Consider the following 20999-nt stretch of genomic DNA (forward strand, 5'->3'; position numbering starts at 1 on the left):
CTCATAAATGAACACAAAAAAACAAAACTTATATAGAATCAATCATAACCCCCAATATTGCCCCTCCCCCTCTTATCGCAGCTGCTAATGGTTCCAGGGCAAGACAGAACAGGAGGTTAAGAGGTTAAGGTTCTGTGTTCATTTAAAATCTTTATATTTTTGGAAAATATTAGATCGGCCTGTACCTTTGATATTACCCTTTCATTCTTTGATAACGTTGCAAAACCCTGTTCAAAATCCAAACCACATCGCTCCACAGACGTTTGGTAATGTTCATCACAACTGCAAAAAAAAAATCAAAAAAGATCAGGGCTGGTTACAATGGTGCCGTGACCCGGATGGGAGTGAGGTTTAGGGGGGTGAGTGTAACGGGAGCTAGCTGGTAGATAGCTGTGCAGTGTGTAAACCTCATTCTCCTGACCTCAAGAGGTGCACTAGCGACTTACGCTAGAGGCTGTAGCCTTTAGCCTCCTTGTTAGTGCACCCGCCTCTCACGCCGGAGACGCCAGTTCGAGTCCCGTTCGGAGCGGGGCGATCAGGGCCGGTTACACTAACACATTTTGTGTTCCCGGTCAAAAATGACCAGCCCACTAAGATTGTTTATAAATCTCTCATATTGCATATATTATCGCAAGATATTATGTTAGATCTTTCTATCAACGTATTTTTTTGGTAATTATAACCAAACGTATTTAAAAATATATATATATATATATTTATTGATAGAAGGATTCATTGAACTGAGCTCATTCAACTGAGCCTTAGTGGGGGAGGCACTCCCTGTGGAAAAAAAACAACAAAAATAAATATATAATAATTACATAATAATTGTATAACAATAATTCAATTTTGTTCTTCTTTTTTTTAAAAGCTTAGAATCTGGACTTTAAAATGCATATAACTGATCCTACCAATTCTTAAAAAATACTTTTTAATTTAAACTACAAATAGGACCCGTTTCATCCTCATCATTTGCAAATTCACAACACAACAATTATTTTCAGCTGGTAAAACCATAAAAAAGATGAGATAGCATGTGTTATATATCACTGGAAGGAAGTAGGCCTAACTGTAATTAAATTACAAAAATATTAAGAGTAATCCCTTACCTTACTTTTTAATGAAAAAGTAATGTTATTACAGCAAATAATTACTTAGTAATGCATTACACCCAACACTGTTCACAAAGACTGTTAGGGTCCAATAATGCCATGCAGTCTTCAGAGTAGTTACTACAAGAGTTCTGCCCTTCGGAGTGAGTATGCACATTTGATGATCACTTTTGTTTGAAATTCGGTGAAATGTGAAAAACGAATGGATGTGGATCAGAATGAAGCTGTTTTGACTTCATATTGTTACAAATGGGTTATCTGTTTACAAGTGTTCATATATCAATGAAATGTAAAGTATTTATCAGTATGGAAATACGGACTGGGATAAAGTAATTAAAAGTAATATCACTACGATCATGGTGTCCTTATCTGCCACTGACGTTCCTTTCTCACTGACATATTAATATGCTGACAATGTTATGACATACATTTAAAAGTTTTGTATTTATGCAGAAAGCATTTAAAAAATCAAATGGATTTCATAATTTGTAATCTCCATATCTCCATAAATCAAGCTTTGAAAGACAACAACCATTTTTTCTCCCATTTCATTAGCACCTTTGTAATGTCAACAACATAACTGACAGAAAAAGGGTTAACTTAATAAATCAGGTAAGGTAAAGAATATGTGAAACATTCACAAGAAAAAGTATTTTATTTGTCTACTCAATAAATATGCTTACAATATGTCAAATAATATGTAAAGTGGTTATAAAGTGACAAACACATGCGTTTTAATTATATAACAATAAACAATTCCAAAAATAAAGTGCTTATATGTACTTTTACAACTGTAAGAACAGTGAAAAGGTGATTTAATACTAAAAAAAAGTACAATAAAATACAGTCCTATGAAAAACTAAGTACCCAATCTTGAACACCTGATTATAAGTTTATGGATTTGAAGGTGTGATAAATCTAGGGGGTGTACTTACTTTATTTATATTATGAAAATTCATACAAAATGTCAATTTTATGTACCATTTCTTTGAGTATTTGAGCTTTATTAATAGGCACTGTTTCAAAGAGGATCAAATGTTTGTGTCCAAATATGTCAAAAAAGCCAACAATTTCCATGGGGTGTACTTATTTTTTCACATGACTGTATAATATAGCACAAACAGTGCTTGTTAATTTCAAACATTTGAGGTCTGTACTCTCTGTAATACCTACATAAATCTACAAAAGTAATTTGACGACATTAAGCTAAATATTTCCCCCTACAAGGTCAATAGATCATGTATAATTGACCATATTAAATATGTAACTGAAGGAGCTCAGTTTAACTTGGATCACTCGGTTTTGTATGTATTTCTTAAAAAGGTTCAAAGTGCAGTCAGAAACATATATTATGGGGTCTGCTAATTCCTCGAGGAAATTTCACATCCGTCCAAAATCCTTACAGAAGTTGATAGCATGCATTAGCTTGTTGCGAAGTGTGTCGATGTTGCTGTATTTGGGGAGATGTAATTTGCCAAAACAGGTCTGGGCTTCTGGGAAACAGTCGTCTGGCTCGGGAAGGTTCAACTGCACAATCATCAGTGCCAGCTTTGAGAGACCTCCGGCAGGAACACGGTCCGTCCCATACACGAAAACTAAACAAGAATGTATATGAAGATTTAAGCCAACTGTTTACAATTCTATAAAGGTGAAGATTAGATAGATGCATAAGAAAACATAATTCCTTTTTAAGTGTTCAATGTTGTTACATATCTTCAGCCACCAAGAGAAAACGTACGTAGAAATTTCATCTTGTTCTCTTCAGACAGCTCAAAGAAAACAGTCCAGAAGTTCTTAATAAGCTCATCAGAGGGAGAACAGTGTTCGTAGGTAGCTCCCTAACATTAGTAAAAGAAAGTTAGCTTTACCAAAAATACTTAACATTTTTAAAGGGGTCATGACATGAGAAATCAAAATGTCCTTGATCTTTTCACATTAAAGAGTTAATTGTACTATAAAAATATACTGTAAGTTTCAGAACTCAAAACTTCCTTACTGCAAAAAGAGCGTTTGTTGAAACCAAGCTTTTCAAGGTTCAGAAATAGGGTGGAAAATGATAATGTTTTACAAATATTTGACAGTTTTTTTTTGAGCAAACAACTTTACTAACATTATAAGTGAACCTCAAGGTACATATTAAAATAATAAAAAAGGCACGTCATGACCCCTTTAAGTGCTTTCTACGCACTTGCAAACTTTTACCTGGCAAAGGTCTTTCCACTCATATTCACGTGAACCATGGAAAAGATCCCGGAGTTCTTCAGGGTGGAATATTTTCCAGGCATTGACTGGACAACCCTTAAAAAAACCTCTTGAAAACGGCTCAAACTGATTCTTCACTGACTTGTTAAAAACAAAGTCGACGTACAACTCCACATACTTCTCTCTGCAAACAAATGGAAATTTGCAATGACTTACAAAGTAGCACTGCAATATTAAAAAGTGCATATTAAATCTGTGGCATCTGTAGCCCCTGGATGTAATCTTGTTTTGTATTTTCCTGTTGTTCTGGCTTAAAGTCGGTTTAATAATAGAACATAGTGTCGAATTTAAAAGACGATGAAAAGGACCTTCGTGATGACATTATCAATACAATGCTCTCATGCAAGCACTAATTTCACCAACAATGCAAAACTTTAAAATACCGCTCCCACCTATTAATTTTGGTCACTGGAGTCTGACTTCCATTTGGAATGAGCTCTTGACCTTTGACCTGAAAGAGATACCAATGTAAGCATCCAAACAGCTATTTACACTGTTATAAAATAAATCATAAAATCTGTATTACCGTGAAATCCAAAAAGAGCACATCCACTACTTCCTCGTCCTCCTCGAGAAGATTTTTTAAACTTCTAATAAAAAACGATATTGATATGACTTGACAGATAAAGTAAACCTGCTTTGAATTACATTTTGAAGCCTACAGTTCAGATCATTAACCATTTACCTGGCCTCCACGGGAGACAGTTCCTCTAGATCATTTAGCGTGGGACTCAATTGGAGGAGTTTCTTAAACAACGCCAGCGGAAAGTTAATGTTCATGTAATGATGGTTGTACAGTGCCATTCCACAGATAATGCCGATGTAATACAAATCTTTTTTGTGTGTGCACTGAAAAGACACAAAAATCATAGTATGTAAAGAGACTGTGCATAAGGAATGAGGCAGGTTTTTGTGCGACAACACGACTTACATCAGGATTGAACCAAGCCAGAGAATTCTCACAGACTTTCAGCAGCCTTTGGTCCCAAGTGAGAATTGACCGTGAAAGGAGGGAGAAAAACTCGGCAGATAAGCCCCTGTAATCGACCCCGTTCTCCCCAACAAACGTCACCTGTATAGGAGACCACACACAGTCATATGGCAAGATGTCTTAGGTAAAATAATAAAATCAAATACGCTCCAGACCAATTCTCTGTTTAAGTGCTGTTTAAGTAAGACGATATTACCTGCAATAGATGGGGAAATGTGAGGAGGCCTTGTTTGAGACACCGAAGTGTGTCCTTCAACAACGATTGTCGGTTTATGTGCAACATGTTGCTCTGGAGACAGGGCATGAACCAGTCTAGATCCGAGTTGTTCTGCAAGAAAGTTTGCTGCAAGTACTAGAAAGGTAAAAGTAAAAATTGTAAGCTTTAGGGTTTTATAAAATTATAAAAAAAACTAGTATAACATACTTATTAAAACATAGACTGTCTCTGACTTACAGTAAAAATGTTCAGTTTTGAGATAGTGTCAGCCACAAAAGGGAAATTGACCAGCATTTTAAGAGTTTCCTGAACAAAAGAAATGCATGTTAGGAATATAAGATTGTTTATAGACGTCTTGAACAAAGAATATAACAAATATAATATGCATCTCTTTGAAATTTGTAATAATAATAATTGGTCTATTGTCACACATTATACATACATATAGTGAAATGTATTAGTTTACACATATCCCAGCTAAGCTGAGGTCAGGGTCAGCCATGATAGGTGCCCCTGAAGCATGGGCATGGTCATGGGCCTTGCTCAAGTGCCCAACAGTGGTGTCTTTGCGGTGTTGGGGCTTGAACCTCCAACCTTCTGGTCAGTAACCCAAAGCCTCAACCGCTGAGCCACCACTGCCCTTGTGGTCAGAAGTCTATGATACCCACAATATAGTAATTTCTCTGTTTCTCAATTTCATTGAAATCTTCACCACCCAAAAATGTTTTTATACGTTCTTCATCAGCGGCTTTCAGCTATTGATGGGGGAAAAGAAAAAATTATTCTGTGGTATTTAGGTTTTCCCTCAAAAAGATTATCTTTGTGAAATGGAATTCAGAGTTGTTTTGGTTCTCACCGTGTCAAGGAGATCAATGATTTCATGAATGATGAAATCCCTATTTGTGATCATGTCATTGTAGGTACTGCAGTACACCTTTACAACACAGACACAAAAGTAAATGGCTATAGTTGGGTTTCAGTGAGTTGTCTATGATTGCAAATTATATCTTGTGATCTAATGTGTAATGAAAGCACCTTATAAAGCATCTGAAGGACCTGCAAACATTTCTGCAGTCCTTTCATTATGTTTGTTTCACCAAGACAAATCTTGTCAATCAACTTTGCAGATTCTTTACGAAATAATTCCACCAACCATTTGAGATAGTCATCAGGGAGTCTGGACCAGTAATTCTCTAAAAATATAACATAGCATGAACAGTCTTAGACAAATAAAAAAAACATAATGGTTGAAAAGGTACTACAGCTTTACCTAACACCTCCAGAGCAGAAAGATTCAGGCAAAGGATTTTGGAAGCCAGTTCTTCAGTAAGTTCAGTTTTGTGTTTCTGGAGAATGCTGATGAGTTCAGGGAGGAGAAGGTAAAGCCTCAAAGCTTCTACACCAGCTGGGTTGTTGTCCAGAGAAGGCAGCAATGTATGCCGAATGACGCACACAACCTGAGGTACAAAAATGTTAAACTACATCTGTTCATATAGGATTTGATATTTTTGGTCAATTTTGGATTACCTCTGACATCACCATTTTATTCTCTGATAACTTTGCAAAAGACTGTTTAGTCAGGTCAAAATCTAAAGCACAGCGCTCCACAGACAGTTGGTAATGTTCGTCACAGCTGCAAAGAAAGAAATTGGCTTAAAAATCTGTGATAGGGGACAGCTTACTTAAAGAATATGAGAAATTACAAGACAAGTCTACCTACTTTGTTTTGAGAAAACTTCCATTCAGAGAGGCAGAGGATGAGAACACTTTGTTGATTTCACTGTAAATAATAAAACAATATCTATCCTTTCTGGTGTGTCTGCTAATAAGTAATAATAATAGTAATAATAAGATAAGGAAGAATGTCAGTCCTGTTAGCCAAGCCGACAGTTAGACATACAGTTCACATGATCTCAAGAGTGACATGGACATAATACAGTAAATATACCCTACAACAATAGCATAAACAGCAAGTCAATGGTGCCATGTTTATGGAGTCATGATCAGACGGTAAGTCGGAATGTTGTATCCAAGAGTTCCAGTACCAAAGGATCAGCCACATTATGCCAAATCACTGACAAGCGGCATCTCAACTTCAACAGAGATTTTTGCATCAGCTCGCTTGTGTTTACCTTCTGCTGTGGTGTGACTGGAAGCATGTTGCTTAATCAGTGATGAGCACGATTCAGAGGTTGCAATTTTTCCCTCTAATCTCACATTTTGACTCCATTGATGGATGTTTAGGTTTATGTTTGGGGTTTGGATTGGGTGGTGCAGTTTATAAAGTATGCATTCCTCTTCACTGTATTACAGCCTGTACAGCTGAAAACAACCTGCTTTAATACTCGCTTTTGCCACTCCTCTGTGGACATACATCACACAAGGACAATGGAGCTTGCATGTTCCCATATGCCCAATATCGCTTACCGCTTTGGCCACTGGGGGCAGTGTTTCGAATTTCAGTAAGCACAGACTGTGTGATCAGTCTGATGGAATTAAGCCAAACACTCACTTTTTTATTGTTGGCCATGATTTTGGGTCACTTTCGGACACCCATCGTTCAATCATTCTGTCATCTAATATCAAAATCTCTCTGCTTGGACTGGGTTTAGGCGTTGCGGTATCATTTCCAAGTTCCTACAAAATACAGAAAATTCGAATATCTATCATTTGTATTAACCAATATTTAAAATAGTAGTTAAACTATTTATTTGTGAAAGAAATCTCTTTATCCTACCTTGAAACACAAGGCGAAGGAATGGTTCTCCCCAGCAATGACTTTCTCAACTGCATAGGCATGATGCGATTCTGTATAAAATATTTAGTCATTCGATGAGCAACACCATGAATATAAAGATGTCTGCAACAAACCAACCCATTGCTAAAAGTTGATTTGTAATTACCAGTAGGCAGCTCCACAGGTAATGGCACAGACTGATTACTCATTTGTCCATTTCCCAGCTGCCCTTGTGTCCCACATCCAAATGAATAGATCAGCTTTGACGATTCCACTAACACAAGAGTGTGATTTCTTGGACGCAAGAATGAATCAAATGCCTTATTGAGTTTGGCTCAAGCCACTTATCAATAAGTGGTTAATATTTGTATTAAAGAAGAGAATTCTCATTAATGTGTAATGGTTGAATAAAATTATGCACTGAAAAACCAATTATAAAGCTTGTAAACAGTATTCTACCTCCCACATGTAATCCGGGACACTTTAGATCCCCACAGTTCAGCGACCACCCGCGGATGATGTTCATCTGTAATTGAGTTGTGCCCAAGTTGGCCAAAACGTCCAGATCCAAATGTAAACACAGTGCCTCCCTGATAATACAATTATCATTACTTTATCATCAACTTGACATCTACTATAAAATGGTTCTATCATAAATTCATATTGGCTTTTTTAGTACAACTTGATCTTTTTGGTCCTCGAATTTGATAGACCAAGCTTGGCTTACTATTTGTATCACTCCGCTTGTCTGTGTTCAATGCTTTCCAAATAGTGGTGGGCAGGGCTGGACTGGGAAGAGAAATCGGCCCGGGATTTTACATGGCAACTGGCCCAAACGTTTTTTGGGCCAGTTCATTTTTGCTTAACACGGCCCAATCGGCATATTTCGCGACCGGCCCGCTCGGTTCTCCCGCTGGCCAGTCCGCCCCTGATCAGCCCCAAAGTGTGTCGGCCCACCGGGAAAATGTCTGATATGCTAGATTGCCAGTCACGTCATGGTGGTGGGGATTTTGATTTGTTAATTTTGATTCCTTTCGCTGTTTCCTTCAGTGACCATATCTGCAGATTACATCTTTACTCCAGTAGGTGGTGACAAAGAGTGTCTTTTATGTTATGAGTGAGTCACTGACTCAACTGATTCAATAAAAAGCACTGATTCGTGCACCACCGAAACAATCAAAGTGAATTATAAGGATTATTTACTTTGATTCGTTTTGAAACACTGATTTGTTCACAATTGAAACACTGTTAGCTCGAAAATAGAGCATGAGAGCAGTGCAAAGAGCAAATGGTGCTTGATGCTTTGCTGTATAAGACATGTATGAAACATACGTTATTCAGTGTTATTTACTTGCTTGTCGAACTGTTGAATAAAAGCAATATCACACTCGTAATTGTGCTGAACAACAGGACTCTTGCTCGTATAATGTGGCTTGAATGGTAAATGTAGTATGTACTATAACTGTCATAATACCTTTGATAAAGTGGCAGTGTGTTCCCCACCACATGAGATGAACACAGTTTTCTTCCAGGTCAGGCTGCTTACATCTGTTGGGACGTACCTGTCTGTGATGGCAATACAGTAAGTTCATTACTTCCAAATACATCACATTTATGCGTTGACATTGTATTTAACTAATCACAAAAGTGTGGTGACAGATTGGTTAATGTTTATGATGCTATGATATAATCAGGATACAAATATCAAGTATTCCAAGTCACGTGTATAATCTTAACACATTATCAAAGAAAAAGACCTGTGGTGTCTCCTAGGCCCAGCTGTCCAGCATTGTTCTTCCCCCAGCCAAACACAACTCCAGAGATAGACAAGGCAAAACTGTGGTCTCCTCCAGCGCTGATCTGGACCAGAGGAATCCCACTCAGACTCTGAACATGTTGAGCAGTCAAAGAGCCAGATCGTCCTTCCTTCAAACCCAGCTGACCGTGAGAGTTCTCACCCCATACAAACAACTGAGCATCTGAGAAGAGAAGAGGAACAACTCTGCATATCTACTCTGGCAAATGCACCATTTTTATCAATTCAAGTCAATCTAACGCAGCCGAAAGGTAAAAAAATAGATGGCAGCCATTTTCTATTCATCTGCTGCTGGTTGAATGATGGTGAGTACCATCGGTTAGTGCCATTGAATGCTGGTCTCCACATGCGATCTGAATCACCTGCCTGTTGTCCAGGCCTTTGAGAGGACTACAGGGACAAAACAAAGCATCACATTTTCAGTTGTCAAATAATTTCATAGTTTATAGACAACACCACAGGCATTTGTAATTGTATGGATATTGCGGATGTAGGCCAACTGCTAGTTATTCTCAGTAATGACACTGGAATTGGTGTTATGCATCCAGTCACATACGTGCACATAGAAGAGTTGTCCATAATGAGAACTTTTCCTCCATAATCAAGAAGGAGCGCCCCAGCTCCCCCACAGACAATTGATCTGATTTTATCATTCTTTATCTGTAATTGTTCTGGAGTAAATAAAATACTTAGATCAGGTAGGCTTCTTTGATTTCAGCTGCATAAACAGTTACGGTAATACTTTATAAAATGTTAACATTAGTTAAAGGAACATTCCGGGTTCAATAATGACAGCATTTCTGGCATAATGCAGTTACCACAAAAATGTATATTAGATTTGTCCCTCCTTTTCTTAAAATTTTTTTTTAAATCTGGTTTACAGTGAGGCAATTACAATGAAAGTGAATGGGGCCAATAGTTAAACATTAAAATACTCAGTTTCAAAAGTATAGCCATAAGACTTAAACAATATGCGTGTTAACATGATTTTAGTGTGATAATATGCAGCAGCTAGAGTGCTAACAAGAATCAAGAAATCTGATCATATTAGCCCCATTTTATCATCGCTACATTGCTACCTGTTAAATTCCGTATTAATTAAAAAATTATATTACCTACGTACAAAGCTTTGAATGGTTAACTCCACTGTACTTAAGTGACATTCTACCACAATATAGTCCATCACGTTCATTACGATCGCTAAATTCTGGCCTGTTTATAGTTCCTAGAATGTCAAAATCCTCAAAAGGTGGTATATACTTTTCTTGTTTATCTCCTGAGCTATGGAATAGTCTTCCTAACACTGTTCGGGACTCATACACACTCACTAGACTAAGTCTAGACTAAAGACTCATCTATTTAGCAGGCATACACCTAATTTATCCATCAACTCATAGTTATGCGCATTAGTTAAGTCTGCCGGAACTGGAAACTCTGCAATAAATTGAATGGCATCTACGCTAATATTAATCTGTTTGTTACCCTGTCTCCACCTCTGGATTCATATTACCAGAGCCGGCCAGATTCAGCTCTGTTCCTGCTTGGCGTTGATGACTCAATGCAGCTGGTGCCAGCCAGACATCACTTCAGTCTATTACGATGGACTTCCCAGAGGATGAATTGATGCCAACTCCAGTCGTGAGACATGGGATACTTCATGTGCCATTGCCTGAACCTTGGATTTAAAGATGGACCTCACGAACCTCAACGAAATGACCTGCCGGTTGAACTGCGATGCACCTCATTGATCTCTGCCTGTATCACCTCGGTCTAATGATGGACTACACTCTTAATATGATTTACTACACTCTTAACTAAAAGCAATATTGGCATTATGGAGTGGTGTTGGTGTAGTGGTCTCAAGCACATAACTGTTAATCTGGTAATCAGAAGGACGCTGGTTTGAGCCCCACAGGAGGATCACCATTGTGTCCTTGAGCAAGGCACTTAACTCCAGGTTGCTCCGGGGGGATTGTCCCTGTAATAAGGGCTCTGTAAGTTGCTTTGGATAAAAGCGTCTGCCAAATGTAAATGCATTATATTCTTGATGTTAGCCAGAGGGGAACTGGCCCCCACAGTGAGTCTGGTTTCTCCTAATGTTATTTTTCTCCATTAATCAACATCTCATTGAGTTTTGTGTTCCTTGCCACAGTCACCTTCAGCTGCTCACTGGGGTTATAAAAACAATTATTATTTAATTACTTATTAATTTTCATTCACAATTTACAATCAAATTCAATCACACTACACAATGATTTATAGATTAAGACTTGCTGCTTTGAAACATTGTGTGTTGTGAAACGCACTATACAAATAAAAGGACTTTTTATAAAATTGCTTTCTAACCTTTTATGTGTGAAGTTGTCCAATTTTACAACTTCGTTGCCATGACAACATCACACTATAAACTCTAAAGCAATCTTAAAAACGTGGCTAAACATCTTTACAGCTCAAACACTACACAACAGAATAGAGGTATTCATGTTAGGACTATTATAAAATAATAAGCTTTCACATTTCTGCCTTAAAACGCTCCAAAATGTGGCCCCATTCACTTCCATTGTAACCACGATTTTTGCTCTTTTGAAAGAAAAGAAGGGACAAGTCAAATGATTAGGCTATAATATAACATAAGGATGCTTTTAATGCTAATAATGACATAAAGCGTAACAATTTTGTTTATCATACGTAGTATGTCATCATGATCATTGTCTTCATTGCGCAATTTCAGCACCGAGACTATCCCATCCCGGATGAATCCAATAAAGCTCTTTCCCGCTGACATGTCCTGTATTTCAGATTTTGGACACATGACGCGTATTCCACCACAATCCGCATGTTTGACATCGTCAGTTAAACCGAGACCCTCTCTGACCGGCGCCCCCCAATAACACAACATCACAGCGGGCGATGCAACCTGCAAACTCCGGCAGTAATTACTGTCTGAATCACAGGCGCTCAAGTCAAACAGAAAGCGAGTGACACTGCCCTGCCTTTCCGCCTAAACGAAACTTCAGCGCTTTCCTACAAAATGAAAGTAGGCTATTTCATAAAACATAAAACAAAACGGATAGATAGACAGACAGCTAGATATATAGATAGACAGACCGCTAGATATATATAGACAGACAGCTAGATATACAGGTCCTTCTCAATAAATTAGCATATTGTGATAAAGTTCATTATTTTCCATAATGTAATGATAAAAATTAAACTTTCATATATTTTAGATTCATTGCACACCAACTGAAATATTTCAGGTCTTTTATTGTTTTAATACTGATGGTTTTGGCATACAGCTCATGAAAACCCAAAATTCCTATCTCAAAAAATTAGCATATCATGAAAAGGGTCTCTAAACCAGCTATTAACCTAATCATCTGAATCAACTAATTAACTCTAAACACCTGCAAAAGATTCCTGAGGCTTTTAAAAACTCCCAGCCTGTTTCATTACTCAAAACCGCAATCATGGGTAAGACTGCCGTCCTGACTGCTGTCCAGAAGGACATCATTGACACCCTCAAGCAAGAGGGTAAGACACAGAAAGAAATTTCTGAACAAATAGGCTGTTCCCAGAGTGCTGTATCAAGGCACCTCAGTGGGAAGTCTGTGGGAAGGAAAAAGTGTGGCAAAAAACACTGCACAACGAGAAGAGGTGACCGGACCCTGAGGAAGATTGTGGAGAAGGACCGATTCCAGACCTTGGGGGACCTGCGGAAGCAGTGGACTGAGTCTGGAGTAGAAACATCCAGAGCCACTGTGCACAGGCACCAGAAACAGCGGCGAAGCGCCTGACCTGGGCTACAGAGAAGCAGCACTGGACTGTTGCTCAGTGGTCCAAAGTACTTTTTTCGGATGAAAGCAAATTTTGCATGTCATTCGAAATCAAGGTGCCAGAGTCTGGAGGAAGACTGGGTAGAAGGAAATGCCAAAATGCCTGAAGTCCAGTGTCAAGTACCCACAGTCAGTGATGGTCTGGGGTGCCATGTCAGCTGCTGGTGTTGGTCCACTGTGTTTTATCAAGGGCAGGGTCAATGCAGCTAGCTATCAGGAGATTTTGGAGCACTTCATGCTTCCATCTGCTGAAAAGCTTTATGGAGATGAAGATTTCATTTTTCAGCACGACCTGGCACCTGCTCACAGTGCCAAAACCACTGGTAAATGGTTTACTGACAATGGTATTACTGTGCTCAGTTGGCCTGCCAACTCTCCTGACCTGAACCCCATAGAGAATCTGTGGGATATTGTGAAGAGAAAGTTGAGAGACGCAAGACCCAACACTCTGGATGAGCTTAAGGCCGCTATCCATCCTGGGCCTCCATAACACCTCAGCAGTGCCACAGGCTGATTGCCTCCATGCCACGCCGCATTGAAGCAGTCATTTCTGCAAAAGGATTCCCAACCAAGTATTGAGTGCATAACTGAACATAATTATTTGAAGGTTGACTTTTTTTTGTATAAAAACACTTCTTTTATTGGTCGGATGAAATATGCTAATTTTTTGAGATAGGAATTTTGGGTTTTCATGAGCTGTATGCCAAAATCATCAGTATTAAAACAATAAAAGACCTGAAATATTTCAGTTGGTGTGCAATGAATCTAAAATATATGAAAGTTTAATTTTTATCATTACATTATGGAAAATAATGAACTTTATCACAATATGCTAATTTATTGAGAAGGACCTGTATAGATAGACAGACCGCTAGATATATATAGACAGACAGCTAGATATATAGATAGATAGATAGACAGACAGATAGATAGATAGCTAGATAGATAGACAGACAGATAGATATATAGATAGATAGACAGACAGACAGATAGATATATAGATAGATAGACGGACAGACAGACAGATAGATATATAGATAGATAGACAGACAGACAGTTAGATAGATAGATAGACAGACAGCTAGATATATAGATAGACAGACTGCTAGATATATATAGACAGACAGCTAGATATATAGATAGATAGATAGACAGACAGATAGATAGATAGATAGATAGATAGATAGATAGATAGATAGATAGATAGATAGATAGATAGATAGATAGATAGATATATAGATGTGAAATAGTTCAAGGACGGGACGGAAACAAACGTCAACTTAAGGGGTAAGTTTTTAATTCTTAAGTTTTTATCACACATCAGACAGTCTTCCTTGGTTCTCCCTCTCCATGCTCCGTCGCTCCTCCCTTTTATGCAGCTCTCCTCACGTTACTGAAATTAGACACAGGTGTTAGTTATCATTTAGCTCAGGTGTGGCGCCCTTACCGCTTTCTCTCCCGGACGGGCGCTTGACCACGCCCCGCTGCCACATACCCCCACCGCCCGACTCAGGCGGGGCATCATCCGGCCTGCCTACCACTCCCCATTCCTGGAGAGGAAGTCAGCGGCAGCCATCTGCACCCCGGTCTGTGGACCACCTTGAACTTAAAAGGCTGGAGGGCCAGATACCAGCGGGTGATCCGAGGCGTTAGTGTCTTTCATGCGGTGGAGCCACTGCAGTGGGGCATGATCCGAGCAGAGGGTGAAGGCCGCCCCAGCAGATAGTATCGGAGGGTGAGAACCGCCCACTTGATGGCCAGACACTCCTTCTCCACGGTGCTGTACTTAGTCTCCCTCAAGGAGAGCTTCCGGCTAATGTACAGCACCGAGCTCCTCTCCCTCCACCACCTCGCGAGTCCGACCCCCAGCCCTCTGTCTGAAGCGTCCGTCTGCAAAACAAAAGGAGAGAGAAGTCAGGTGCATGTAAGCGGCCCCCACAAAGTGCAGCTTTAATGTCTGTAAGCGCCTGTTGGCACTGCTCCGACCACTGGACGGATCCGGAGCTCCCTTTTTAGTAAGGTCAGTCAGCGGGCTGGTGACATCCGAATAATTAGGAACAAACCGTCTATAATAGCCAGCCAGCCCCAGGAACTGCCTCACCCCCTTTTTGGTCTTGGGTCTAGGGCAAGTCACAGTCGCCTGCGGTCTTGTCAATTTGGGGTCGCACCTGGCCATGACCCAAGTGGAACCCCAGATACCAGTACCTCCACCGCCCAACCGCGCACTTTTCGGGTTTGCCGTGAGCCCGCCCGTCTCAGCGATCTCAGGGCGGCCCTCAGATGTTGCAAGTGCGCTGCCAATCATTGCTATAAATGATGATATCATCTAGATATGCAGCGGCGTAAGCAGTATCGCGGTCTGAGGATCCTATCCATGAGGCTGAAGCGTGGCTGGTGCCCTGAACAAACCGAAAGGAAGCGTCCGCAGTTGGTGTAATCCGAGCGGCGTGGTGAAGGCCGTTTTTCGCGGGATATTGGTGTCAAGGGGATCTGCCAATAACCCGCCGTTAGATCCAAGGTCGAATAAAACCGAGCAGAACCTAACCGATCGAGCAGTTCATCAACACGGGGCATTGGAGTGCGCGTCAAATTTAGACACCGCATTGACTTTTCTATAATCCACACAGAAGCGGACAGACCCGTCAGCTCTTGGGAACAAGGGCGACGGACTGGACCAATCGCTGTGAGATTCTTCTATTACTCCCATGTCCAGCATCGGCGTCCAATTCTTCGAACTATTTTTTTTATGTTCGAGGCAAGCGATAAGAGCGACAGCGTACCACTACGCCCGGTTAGGTCTCGATGTGGTGTTGTATGAGGTCTGTACGGCCCGGTAGAGGAGAGAACACGTCCGCAAACTCCTTTTGCAGTTCGGAAACCTCTGCGAGTTGGCGTGGTGAGAGGTGGTCTCCACACAGAACCGGGGTGTTAGGATCGCAGGCTTTGTTTACCTCGGTCGAGCTCCGCCTTCTCGGAACTACCGTTGCCAGCGTCACAGAGGCCGCCTCTTCCCTCCACAATTTCAGGAGGTTGAGGTGATATATTTGGCAGCGCCCCTCTATCGATGCGTTTGACTTCATAATCGAGGTCCCCTACTCGTCGTGTGACCTCAAGCGGTCCTTGCCACTTGGCGAGTAATTTTGAGCTTGATGTTGGGAGTAATACAAGCACTTTATCTCCGGTGCAAATTCCGTAGCTGAGCACCCCTGTCATACAGCCGGCGTTGGCGTTCTTGAGCCTGGAGCAAATTCTCCTGTGTTAATTGCCCCAGCGTGTGGAGTTTTGCTTCGAAGATCAAGAGCGTATTGAATTTCATTTTTGGCACTAGAAGGTCCCTCCTCCCAAGTTTCACGGATGGCGTCGAGGACCCAGCGTGGGCGTCGTCCGTACAGTAGCTCAAATGGGGAAAACCCTGTGGAGGCTTGCGGAACCTCTCGTACTCACGAACAACAGGGGGTCCAGCCACTTATCCCAATTCCTAAGCGTCTTAGGTGCCGCAATTTCACGAATCATATTTTTGAGTGTTTTATTAAATCGTTCCACCAGTCCATCCGTCTGAGGGTGGTACACGCTAGTCTTGAATCGATTTAATGCCCAATAATTCGTAAAGTTCGCGAAGTGTTACGTGACATAAAAGTAGTGCCTTGGTGGGTGAGGATTTCGCTCGGAACCCCCACCGGGAGATTATCTTGAAGAGTGCCCCTGCAACACTGCGTGCTGAGATGTTGCTCAGAGGCACTGCTTCCGGATACAGCGTTGCGTAATCCACCAGGACTAACACAAAGCGATGTCGGCGTGGCGTCCGTTCTAATGGCCCGGCGAGGTCCATTCCAATTCTCTCGAAGGAACCTCGATCAATGGAAGAGCGCAAAGCGCTTTTGGGAGTGGCGGTGGGTTTACCAGCTGACATTAGCGGCACGCCGCACACCACCTGCGGGCGTCGCCGCCAATGCCCGGCCAATAGAAGCGGGCTATTAGGCGGAAAAGTGTTTTCCGTTCCCCAGGTGACCGGCCATAGGATTATAGTGAGCGCCTGGAAAACCATTTCGGCGGCTCCGTGGGATCAACAATTGTGTCACCTCCTCCTTTGTTTGGCGTCCTCGTCACTCTATACAACCGATCTTTAATAACTGAGAAATACGGATATGAAGCGGCGACACCGGCGGAGTTGTTGACCATCGATTACTCTCACTTGGTCAAAGCGTGCTTAAGGGTTTCATCCGCGACTGCTCAAGGGAAAATCCCCTCAAGGAACTCCCTGAGAGGAGGGGTGTCCCCTCGCCCCTTCCCTCAGTCACCTGGAGCAGCCGAGGGCGGCCCGGCTCCGCCTCCCCGCCAAAGCATCGCACATCACACATCTCTTTACTTTCATGCAGGACCCATCCGCACAGACTCCCTCTAATACATTTCTAAAATTTGGCCAATCAGTACCCAAGATTAGCGGATGGGTGAGGCGAGGAACTAACCGCTGCCTCCACACTATGCTTTTCTCCCGAATTTAATTGCCAGAGTCACCATGGGATACTTGTGAATATCCCCATGCACACACCTCACCCTCACCCGTTTAGCTGTGCCCAAAGCCCGGGTTGAACCAAGCGTTGGTGGATGGTGGTCTGATTACAGCCGGTATCCATCAAAGCTTGGTATGTACCCCTGGATCCTTACGGGATCCGATGCGCTCCAACCCGACCGGGGGCAGCCTGCGGGACATCGGAGACCCGCACCACCGTCCCCACCTCCATCAGCGGACACTGATCCGGAAGTGGTCGGGTCCCGCACCTCCAGCAGACCGGCCCAGGCGCCGCGGCCGCACCCGTGCTGGCGAGCGCCACCACCTGAGGAGGAGGCGACTGAAAGGCGGGGAAGGGTTGGGCGGGTTCTCCCACGACCGGGAAGCTGGTGGACTGTATCCTCCACGCCTGCGAGGGGCAGGAGCAGGTCCTGGGGAGAGAGCAGGCGAGAGGGAACAGGGGGAAACAGGGGAAGACACAGGGGAAGGGGAGAGAGAGAGAGGGGAGGGCTCATCTGCCCTCGGGATGCGCCGCCAGGTGGTCCTCCATGAGCTGCACAGCTGCCTCCAGCGGCGCCGGGCGGTGGCACTGGACCCATTCCGCCCGTTCTCCTGGGCAGTCTTTGCGTAAATTGCTCCAGTACCACCTGATCGATAACTCCCTCGGCGTCGCGGTCCCCAGCGAGCAGCCACCGCCGACAAGCGTCCGGAGCCGTTGAACAAGCGCCAAGCGGGCGGTCGGATTTTCCAGCTTCATACTCGGAAGAGCTGGCGATTCTCTTCGGGCTCCGACCAACCCGCTGCAGAATGGCCCTCTTCAGGTCAGAATAAGCCAGGAGGCTGCGTCGCTGGCAGTTGTTGTGCCGCGAGCTGTGCTTCCCGGACAGAAGAGGAATTAGCCGGGCTGCCCATTGTTCAGGCGGCCAGCCCCAGATTTCAGCCGTCTTCTCAAAGAGGTCGAGGAAGGCCTCAGGATCATCTGCCACCCCCATCTTCTGTAACATGGGCGGGGGCAGCGTAGCGTGGTGTCGGGGTCGCGGCTGGGGCTGGCGCAGCCTCCTGGCTGAGGAGGCTCGGATAGCGAGTCGGTCCTCTGCCTGAGCCCGCATGACCTCGAAGAACCGCCCGATCTTGATCCTGCGGAGCTCAAGCAGGGTTTGTTGGTGGCCCTGATGGAGATTAGCTGAGGGACTGGAGGATTTCCGCCAGCTGGGAGGACTCTATGGGGCGACTTGGTTCCATTACGTAACCAAAAAAAAAAAAAAATAGTCCGGGTTTCTGCACCACTGTGAAATAGTTCAAGGGCGGGCCGGAAACAAACGTCAACTTAAGGGGTAAGTTTTTAATTCTTAAGTTTTTATCACACATCAGACAGTCTTCCTTGGTTCTCCCTCTCCATGCTCCGTCGCTCCTCCCTTTTATGCCGCTCTCCTCACGTTACTGAAATTAGACACAGGTGTTAGTTATCATTTAGCTCAGGTGTGAGCGCCCTTACCGCTTTTCTCTCCCGGACGGGCGCTTGACCACGCCCCCGCTGCCACAATAGATAGATATATAGATAGATAGACAGACAGATAGATAGATAGATAGACAGACAGACAGATAGATAGATAGATAGACAGACAGACAGATAGATATATAGATAGATAGACAGACAGGCAGATAGATATATAGATAGATAGACAGACAGACAGACAGATAGATAGATAGATAGATAGACAGACAGCTAGATATATAGATAGACAGACTGCTAGATATATATAGACAGACAGCTAGATATATAGATAGATAGATAGACAGACAGATAGATAGATAGATAGATATATAGATAGATAGACAGACAGACAGATAGATATATAGATAGACAGACAGATAGATAGATAGATAGACAGACAGACAGATAGATATATAGATAGATAGACAGACAGACAGATAGATATATAGATAGATAGATAGACAGACCGACAGTTAGATAGATAGATAGATAGATAGACAGACAGCTAGATAGATATATAGATAGATAGACAGACAGTTAGATAGATAGATAGATAGACAGACAGCTAGACAGAAATATAGATAGACAAACAGATAGATAGACAGACAGCTAGATAGATAGATAGACAGACAGCTAGATAATTAGATAGACAGATAGATAGACAGACAGCTAGATAGATAGACAGACAGCTAGATAGACAGACAGACAGCTAGATATATAGATAGATAGACACACATACAGCTAGATAGATAGATAGATAGATAGACAGCAACTAATGTAGTATGAATACCTAACAAATGACTCTTATGAGTCGGTTCTTTTGAATCAACAGCATGAAACACACAGCACAACCAATGTAGTACGATTCCCAAACAAATGACTCTTATGAGTGGTTCTTTTGAATCAATAGTGTGAAACCATATACTGTAAAAAAAAGATGGACGACGCCCCTTCGCTCTTTTCCATTGGTGAGAACTGAAGCCGCCAGTGTCCCGATATGGCGCTGACATCTTGGGACTTGAGTCTGCGCAGTTGCGATTTCGGGACCAGACCTGCGCAGTAGTGAGCAGGAAGTAAAGCCGTGAAATCAAGGCCCCGCCCTCACTCTCGCTGAATCAATCGCAAGCACACGCCCCTGCACTTTTGACTTATGACGGTGTGAAATAATTAATTATAGAAATTTAGATATTAAATTTAAAGCTCCAATCTCCTCAGTCCTCAGGACATGAAGTCGGCATAAAACTAATCCATAAGACTCTGGTGGTTATATCTGTCTTCAGAATAATAGGTGAGAGTCAGAAACAGATCAATATTTAAGTAATTGTTCTGTAAATATATATATATATATCTGGCAGCAAATGTTTGTAATAATGTAAAGATTTTCCTGTTATGGAAAGAATTTGGTACTTAATTCACCAAAGTGGCATTCAACTGATCACAATGTATAGTCAGGACATTACTGATGTTACAAACACTCATCACCATCACTATTTGAAAAAAGTCATTTTTTTTATAAAATCTAGACAGGCCCCATTTCCAGCAACCATCACTATAACACCTTATTTTCTAATCTTATCTCAATTTTTCCTGACTATACATTGTGATCAGTTGAATGCCACTTTGGTGAATAAAATTACCAATTTCTTTCCATAAGAACAAAATCTGTACCTTTTTCTAAACATTTGGCCACCAGTGTATATTATATATAGTGTATAAATATGTATCTGTTTCTCACCCTCACCTATCATATTGCTTCTGAATACACAGATTTAACCACTGGAGCCATATGGAATACTTTTATGATGCCTTTATGTCCTTTTTGGCCCTTCTGGGTTCTGGTCACAATTCACTTGCATTGTGAGGACCTACAGAGTTGAAATAATCTTCTAAAAATCTTTGTTTATGTTCAGCAGATGAAAGAAATGAGGGTGAGTAAATGATTAGAGAAGTTTCATTTTTGGGGTGAACCCTTTAAGCAGCTTATGGTCAAAGACACTGCAGTGCTGGGTCTTTCGCACCACCC

The 20999-nt window shown here is 42.0% G+C and overlaps 1 protein-coding gene across 1 annotated transcript; it reads right to left on the reverse strand.

The window, feature by feature from the left end:
• Positions 1–1825: 1825 nt before the first annotated feature.
• Positions 1826–12047, reverse strand: LOC127651400 (probable E3 ubiquitin-protein ligase HERC3). Its single transcript, XM_052137195.1, has 24 exons — positions 11824–12047; positions 9692–9806; positions 9449–9525; positions 9077–9298; positions 8794–8885; positions 7779–7909; positions 7486–7613; positions 7320–7390; positions 7095–7219; positions 6303–6362; positions 6110–6215; positions 5853–6039; positions 5618–5775; positions 5439–5516; positions 5251–5337; positions 4820–4888; positions 4562–4717; positions 4306–4446; positions 4060–4223; positions 3901–3964; positions 3767–3825; positions 3315–3498; positions 2851–2950; positions 1826–2707 (listed from the first exon to the last, which is right to left on the reverse strand). Exons 1-24 carry the CDS (start codon positions 12032–12034, stop codon positions 2493–2495), a joined length of 3000 nt encoding a protein of 999 aa, XP_051993155.1. The 5' UTR covers positions 12035–12047; the 3' UTR covers positions 1826–2492.
• Positions 12048–20999: the final 8952 nt, after the last annotated feature.

The sequence above is a fragment of the Xyrauchen texanus genome, chromosome 11, assembly GCF_025860055.1.
Source record: "Xyrauchen texanus isolate HMW12.3.18 chromosome 11, RBS_HiC_50CHRs, whole genome shotgun sequence".
Classification (NCBI taxonomy): domain Eukaryota; kingdom Metazoa; phylum Chordata; class Actinopteri; order Cypriniformes; family Catostomidae; genus Xyrauchen; species Xyrauchen texanus.